The following is an 8141-nucleotide window of genomic DNA, read 5'->3' as shown; positions in this document are numbered from 1 at the left end:
CTCCGCGGCTCTACCCTGCCGCCAAGCCTAACATCACCGCCACATCCATCCAGATCCGACCTCCATCCCTGCCAACACCGTCCATGGCGGACAACACATATGGCAAGTGTTTGGTCAAATGGCATAGTGCACTTTTTACGTTTTTTGTTTTCTTTGAAGCAAGCACAATGGATTTGAACGAGCACAAGCAAGGGCATTCTCGGCGGTCTTGCTTAAGATTCCCGTGAAAATGAACTCGCTCAACACATCACTGGGGGACAAAGTGCGGAAGTCCAAAAGACGAATCACAAAAGACATATTTCTTGTCAAATGGCATGATTGTTTTAGGAAATGTGCGCTTGATATATTTAAAATCCGAGTCCTTGCTCCCATGGCTCCTCAAAGAGACTGCAAGCATCCTAAGCCTATGGATCTTAGCCGCAAGTCTGGAGGCCTTCACTTGTAGGTTGCAACTCCTCCAGGGCAGGTAACTTGTACGCGGCCGCCCTTCTCCCTCAGAAAAGCCTAGGGTTTCTTTGCCTCTCGTCGTCGCTGCTACTGATTTGGCTCGTCTCTGGTGGCCTTAGGGCCATGGCGGCACGATGGATCCTGGCCCTTGCCGGCGGGAGGGCTCTGTTTTCAGATGTTCCTTCAAGTTATGTTAGGGTTTGTGTCCTGTTCAGAAAGACGAGATGGCAGCGGTGGAATAAGCTTCTCCCTGCCTAGCCCCCGTTTCGATGGTGTGTCTAGCATCGTCAGTGGGCGTGTGGAGGTGTGTCTCCTGCGGATCTGTCCTTCATGGATTTGCTCGGATCTGGTCGTAGTTCATCTACGTTTGTGTGTCTTCAGGTTGGATCCTTCCAACCTATGCTACTCTTTATCGGCGGCGGTTGTTGTTCTGCTGCGCTGGTCTATGGGGCTTTAGCACGACGACTTCCTGGCTGTCTACTACAACAAGTTTTGCCCAGCTTCGGTGAGGGAGAGGCGATGACGGTGGGGCGCCTTGGCTCGCTTCAGTGCTTGTGTCGCTAGGTGGTCTACGGATCTCGATGTAATTTTTATTATTTCGAGTGTTCGTTGCACTGCCATGATTGAAGACTTCTGAACTTTTTTTTGGCAAAAAAAATAGATCAAAAGTTTTCTCGCAAAAGAGAAAAAAAAAACTCCCCCAGTGCAACACCTACCAAGTGGTCGCTCGCCCTCAGCCTCAAAGGTCGACTTTCTCACACAAGTTCATGATTCGTTTATTTTTCTCTTTTCATTGTTGTGACAGGATGAAGACTTGCAAAACACATAGTACTTGATTTTTTGAAATGAAGACTTTTGGTGTTGACGGCCATGCCGTTTTCTTCCCTTTCTCATATACGTGGGAGCAAGCCAAGAGCACATCTTCTTTTCTTTTCTTTTTTACAAATTACTCATTCAATTTACCTCAGTGTGTGTATTTTTTTACCAATATATTTAACACAGCACAGTTTCCGTGGATTTGAGATTAGCTAGCTATTATGACCATCAGACATGCATCTGAGTTTTCTATGGCACAGTTATATATTCTCCACATTGCATTTTATTTAAAAATCCTACGGGCAACGCGCGGGGTATCTTTAGTACTCCCTCCGTAAACTAATATAAGAGCGTTTAGAATACTAAAATAGTGATCTAAAAGCTCTTATATTAGTTTACAGAGGGAGTATGTAATATTTCACATTGCCAAGAATCATACTATAGCAAAGCAGTAGATCCCTGCTAGACATTACATCTTCTAGTGCTGTATTTGAAAACTGGTCAACAAGGGAGAAACAATCTCTCCATCAAGAAGGGGCCTTATTAGATGAATTAACAAGCCATAGCCATCCTCTCTCCAGATCATGTTTACCCGTGGAACATCATGCTGGTTGAAAATTTCAAAGAGACTCTAAAATCAAGAGTGGCTTATTTTGATTTATGAGATCAACAACACCAAGGCCACCGGTTGCATTTGGCAGACATACACTCTCCCATTAAGCAGCATGACAACTAGTAGATCTTTGTAACTACTATGGTAAATAGGATCTCATCCGGCTGTTACAGACTTTAAAAGAATGCTGGCACATTTATGTAATGCTAGTTGACTTGCCCATGGTTGTGTACAGTTTTGTGGCATTCTTCATGCAGAAATAGCTAGATAGTCTACTAGTTGATACAATTTCAATCTTGAAGAGCATTTGCAACGTGTCAGCATTCTTTTATTGCTCTTATTCCTAAATCAGCCAATACAAACCAAACTGTTGGTTAACAAGTTGCAGAAGGGTAATTGTATTTATTCTGAAGAATCAATATGGTTTTGTCAACAGCACAACTGTCGAGTCTTGCATGAACTTTTGAGTACCTTCACATCTTTCATAAATCTGAAAATGAAGTTGTCATTTTTCAATATTGATTAAAAGGCATTTGGCATGGTGGACTATAGTGCAATTCTCTTTATGCTCAAACTCTTGAATTTGAAGAGAAATGTATCAAATGAACCCAATGCATCTTGCATAGTGCCTCCAACTTTGTCATCTTAAATGGAGCTCATGAGAAGAAAATCATATGCAATTTTAGTTGCTGAATTCCAAATTGTCAATGCACAATGGAAATCTAAGCTTGCCCATTGAGCAATCATTTGGACTCGGATATACAGTTGTCCAATATGTAGATGATCTTTATTTCTGCTGATCTTGTACAATTGAACAATCTCAATTTTTTCGCCATTGGTCTAAGGGTCAACTACAAATAAGTCCTCCCTTGTTCACAAAAGCTTGCTTGTAAAAAGGATGGAATGCTATTCACATAACCTGACCTTCCAATGGGCACCACGAGGCCCAGAATTGAGAACTTTGTAACTACTATGGTATATTGGATCTCATCCGGCTGTTCCCATTTTATCATGTGTGCCATTAAAGTTCTTCAAGATTGAAATTTATGAGAGCTTTATAACTACTATGGTATATAGGATCCCATCCGGCTGTTACAGACTTTAAAAGAATGCTGGCACATTGCAAATGCTCTTCAAGACTGAAATTGTATCAACTAGTAGACTATCTCGCTATTTGTGCATGAAGAATGCCACAAAACTGTACACAACCATGGGCAAGTAAACTAGCATTACATAAATGTTATTACACATTATACTAAAAATTCTTATATAAAAATCTCACATAAACAGATCCACACAATCTCAGGGGTCTACATTTTATTTCCTACGGAAGCAATCGTCATATGGAGATGTATAGCTCGGATAAAACATTATTCTGAACAATTCTTGAGCTCCGCCCTTCATTCTCAATAAATTAACTGTGAGAATCAGATAATGCTTTGCATATTTCTTCATGCGTGCCACATCAAAAATGAATGTCGAAAGATAAAGAAAGAAAACAGGCATCCTGTATCAACAAATAAAATGGTTGATGACAAACTAAATCAAATGTCAGTGAGAAAAACAGTAACAAAAGCACATAAACAAAAAATATAACAATTTCTCTCAAACAGAAGAAAAACAAGTCTACCAGCATAACAACATAACCAAAGCTCAGAGAAAGGACTCTACATAGTTCCATCTAAAAAATTAACACATCTAGATCCATTGTGCTAGGTGAGAGAGCTAAGCATAACATCAAGTTCCTAATGTTGGAAAGTTTACATACCTAACTACTGATATAGTAATAAAACATTTATTTTATTTTGGTTGTAGTGTCAACTTCAAAATTACCATAGATAATTCACAGTTACAGGAATATCGAACAACTAATAAGAGAAAAGGAGCATACTAACTTGACAATATCCAAGAGTTCATAGTTCTTCCTGAAGTCCTTGGTAGCCATAATAACCACAATACCTGAACGAAATTTGAAGTTGGTCAAACGATTTAATCAAGACAAAGTTTTACACTTTTGATTTACTAGGAAACATTCCCGTGCGTTGCAACGGGGTAAAAAATATATCACTCGCTCCTAGTCCAATAAGCATGGCTCAAGATCCCCTACAGAACCCTACAAGTTCAGGCCTTCTATTTCAACATGGTGCCCTACCTGTGTCACAACTTATCCTCCTCGCCTCTCTCGTCAACAATAATCGTGGTGTCCACATATCACAGTGTGTCCGAACATGTCCCCACATGACTCCTTAGGGTACGGTCATCGCCTAGCTTTTATAATATCAATGAGTACTTGTGTATGATATAACTAAGCAGTACCTAGCTATATCTTCTTGTCATCCAACATCTTCGCGAGAGACTCCTCCATGTGCACCTTGGACGATGACGATAGCCTCTATCACGACTATTTTCCTCCGGTGACATGGGGCAAGCGTTTTCCATAACCCTTTGCCTGGACCATGCGGCACAGCTGCCTGATGCGCGGTGGTTTTTTCATCTCTGCAGCGGCCGAATGGCTCCCAACGTGACTGCTACCCCTCCGACGCATCTCTTGGTTGCCCGGATGCCTAATACGCAGTGTTGATGGCGACACTACCCATAGACGGAAGGTACCGAATAAATCATGTTTATAACCACATGACATCGGCAATTGCTGCTTTCTATCGGGATGCAATTTTTCAGAAATTGCAATCATATTGGGTTCGGGAGAAAACAGGCGTCCCACTCTAAAGTAAAATTCAGCACACCCAGTTGCATGTGTTGGCGCAGACTCCAATATCACATTGCAAGTCACTCCGATGACAAGAACTTTCCGTTGAGGAAGACGATACACATGCTGGCTCAGGTACAATGGCTTGCGGATTGCTTTTCGGTGAGATGCGCAAATACAGAGGCTACGCTTGATCGATTCTGCTTGCACATACACAAGTCTACACGCAGATATATATAGCACACAACCTTTTTTTCCAGGAATAGGAGTAATACATAACCTAGCCTAGTACTAAACCAAGATGGTGATTGCACGGCCCCAACGACATCACATACCATGATTCTTTTCAACATGTACGTCCTTTTGGTTTGATCAGAAAGCTCATTTCCAACAACAAAGAAAGTGCACCAGAAGTCAGGATCGATGGCTAGGCTTGTCAGGAACGATGGCTTGGCTTGTCCGGGCTCGATCCTAGGCTGTCTGGGCTTTTGTTTTTTCGAACCATGAGGCTGGCTGGACTTGGGATCGATCACTAGGCTGGATTATCGTAGGCTGGCCGGGGTCTGGGCCTGGTGATATTGGTCAGATCGACAAAATCAGCTCAGATCGATCGCTGCCACCGTGGGAGGGGCTTGACGAAAGAAAAGGTGGAACAGGGAATGTTACTCCTTTTTTAGATAGGAGACTTTCTAAAGATAGTGTCAAAGTTGCACAGATAATCTGACTACGGGATAGGCGATCTATGCTATATTTTTTCATTGATGTTACCACGAGATGTAAAACTCAACCAATCAGGACCAGCCCTTGGTTACATTTTTAAAGAAGGTGAGCACCCACCTTACGGAAGCTAATCCTCGGACACGGATGGGCAGGCCTGTGGGCACTATATAATGCTCTAGCTAGCTACCCGAGCACACTTACAATGTCAAAGCAGTACACTTACCAAATTTCAAACGAGTCAACCAATCATTGCATTTGCCCTGCCGGCGCACCTCCGAGGACACAACGCTCAGTTTATAGAATGCATAGGCAAGGGCAGCATCGACAAAGATGGAAGGAGCAGCCTTCCACAGCTGGTAGCACCCGACGCAGCCAAGAAAAGCACCTACAGAAGTACAAGCAGCAGTAGAATCAGTAAAATGCAGTGTCAATCAGTGGATCCATATGGCTCTTTCCATTGCTTTATTTCCAGACACATATGAGGTGTTGTTGTTAGGTGCTACTACCATATAGTAAAACATACCAAACAGCATGCCGACTTGATAATCCTCGAGGTCGAAGACGGTGCGAAGGGATCGGATATCCGAGATGTTGCGCGCCAGGGGCCTGAACATGTCGCACACCATGGCCTTCAGCGCCCCCGGCGCCCCGGTTCGATCTGAATGCTGGTCACCCTCCAGAGGAGGGGAATCAGGCGAGCACCGCTACAGGGAAATCAGTTTGGAATTTTGGGTATGGATTTAGATCTAGAAAGAACAAATAACAGCTGTGCGGCAGCTTGGATCAGTAAGACGCTTACCAACGCCCATGGAGCTTTGGAGTATTGTGAGGACGGGACCCTCAGGAGGAGGCTGAGCCCTCGTGTCCCCCTGGTGGTGGCTGAGGGTCGCGCAGAGCCGGCGCCGCAGCATCTGCTTCTCCGCGGCGTCAGGTAGGCGCCGCCGGCGGCGGCGGCCGCGCACCTAAGGGCCATTACGGCGTATGTGTTCTTTTTAGCGTATGTGCCTGTGCGCTCGCTGGTTGAAGGCTTTTTGTTATACGGGGCCAACATGGTCAGTCCACACGGCCCGGCACCAACATGGACTGTTATTTGGGCTTTAGCCAGTTCGCGAAACAGGAAGCCTGGTACTCCGAGTTCCATCGTCATCCTCCCACACACACAAAAAAAAACACATAACAAACAAATCTAACAGTGGGTTGGCCAAGTTTTCCCCCTAGAGGCGATCTAGGGTTCTACTTTTCCTACGGCGGCGACGACGGAGTCTACGTCAATCCTCTTCGGTGGCCGGAGTTCTCTGGCGATGGGGAGTCACCAACATGAGTACGTCGGCGAGGCTTCCTTGCATAGCGGAATTACCACCATCGGCGGCCATAAACGGAGATGAAGCGGAGCCTGAAGGAAGAGATCTAGCGGGGAAGGGACAGATGAGGGGGAACGGAAGATCGGAGGCAGGGGAGGGGAAGCAGGTGTCGTTAGGAGCAGACGGAGGGGGAGCGGAAAGCATGAAACAGACGAGGATGCAGGTGAGGACGAAGATTGGGAATGCTATGGCCCCGAACCGGATCTAGAGGATCAGTTTGCGGGGATGCAACTTCATGGGGAAGAAGAGGATGACCTGGACCTATTAGGAGAAGTAGAAGATCTGATTGGAGGCATCCGGTGGCTGGGGCTTTTCTGAGTCCACACCACCAAGCCGTTTAGCCATGCAGCACTGTTGAGGCAGATGAGGAACACCTAGGCTGCAGCTCAGGGTGTGACTTTCAGTGTCAAGGGGCCAAACCTCTTCTTGTTTCAATGCCATTGTCTCGGTGATTGGAAGCGCATCATGGAGGGGGGGCAGGGATCTTTCGTTATTCTCATGTGGTCATTCAGGAGTATGATGGCTTTACAGACGTGGCAGAATACAAGCTGAATAAGGTGTCGTTGTGGGCGCGCGTAAAAGGGTTGTGGGACGGTCTAACAACTAAGAGAGAACTAGCGGAGAAGGTGGCTGATAAGGTTGGAGAATCACCCTTCACAGTAATTGTGAACGAGGGCAAGATTAACCCTGCAAGCACTTTGGGAGTTAGGTTTTATGTGGATGTCTATACACCCCTGGTTAGGTTTGTGTCAATCACTCTAAAAGGGAGGTAGAAGTATCCCGTGTACTATGACAAGCTCCCGGATTTCTGTTACTTTTGCGGCTTGATGGGGCACACCGTGGAGGAATGTGGGGATGGAATCCATGATCCTCGTGAGTGTGAGTGGGGAGAATGGCTGCTATGGACCCCTGAGCCACCGGCTTTTGCAGCAGGAGGAAGAGGGGGCACAGACGAGCGTGGTAGAGGTGGTAGAGTGGGAGGTAGAGGAGCCAGAGGTGGTAGGCAGGGAACAGGAGGCAGGGAGGACGACATGAGGGAGGCAACGGCTGACCCAAGCCAGGTCCCAATGAATATGGACCCTGACCAAAACAAAAGGGGCTCGGTTGAGAATCCAAATGCGCGCAAGAGACTCATCCTGGCTGATGGTACGGTAAACGTCCAAGGCTAACCTGTGCCAAATCTTGCCGGCGGGGTGGCAGGGACGGTTCTTATACTGGAACAGGGAGGAGGGGAGGCATCACAAGTGGTCTCTAGTACACCTGGAAAGGTATCGATAGTAAAGAGGAGGAGACACGATGGAGCAGGGGGAAGTGAGGATATGGAAGCAACTAATGGGGCGGCCTCCTCCGAGGAGGACCGCCGGATCCAATGAGGATACTTTGTTGGAACTGTCGTGGGATTGGCGATCCTGCGACGGTCAGGGAGCTCCGCGATCTAGTGGAGGCTTGCGCGCCTGCGGTGCTTTGCATAGTGGGG

The 8141-nt window shown here is 46.0% G+C and overlaps 1 protein-coding gene across 1 annotated transcript; it reads right to left on the bottom strand.

Moving 5' to 3' along the window:
- Positions 1-2972: 2972 nt before the first annotated feature.
- LOC119302107 lies at positions 2973-6291 on the bottom strand. The gene is made up of 5 exons (XM_037579127.1): positions 6103-6291; positions 5827-6007; positions 5527-5688; positions 3772-3835; positions 2973-3383 (listed from the first exon to the last, which is right to left on the bottom strand). Exons 1-5 carry the CDS (start codon positions 6274-6276, stop codon positions 3194-3196), a joined length of 771 nt encoding a protein of 256 aa, XP_037435024.1. The 5' UTR covers positions 6277-6291; the 3' UTR covers positions 2973-3193.
- Positions 6292-8141: the final 1850 nt, after the last annotated feature.

This window comes from Triticum dicoccoides, chromosome 5A, assembly GCF_002162155.2.
Source record: "Triticum dicoccoides isolate Atlit2015 ecotype Zavitan chromosome 5A, WEW_v2.0, whole genome shotgun sequence".
Lineage (NCBI taxonomy): Eukaryota > Viridiplantae > Streptophyta > Magnoliopsida > Poales > Poaceae > Triticum > Triticum dicoccoides.
Note: the sequence above shows the minus strand (reverse complement) of the source record. Positions and strands in the feature narration are given on the sequence as shown.

Bases quoted from the DNA above. Each gene is read 5' to 3' on its own strand.
- LOC119302107 (XM_037579127.1), bottom strand. From the start codon at position 6,276: ATGGCCCTTAGGTGCGCGGCCGCCGCCGCCGGCGGCGCCTACCTGACG. The intron at 3,836-5,526 runs GTAAGTGTACTG...AATTTCGTTCAG, and splicing joins GTTGACTCGTTTGAAATTTG to GTATTGTGGTTATTATGGCT. The intron at 3,384-3,771 runs GTTAGTATGCTC...TTGTTGATACAG, and splicing joins GAACTCTTGGATATTGTCAA to GATGCCTGTTTTCTTTCTTT.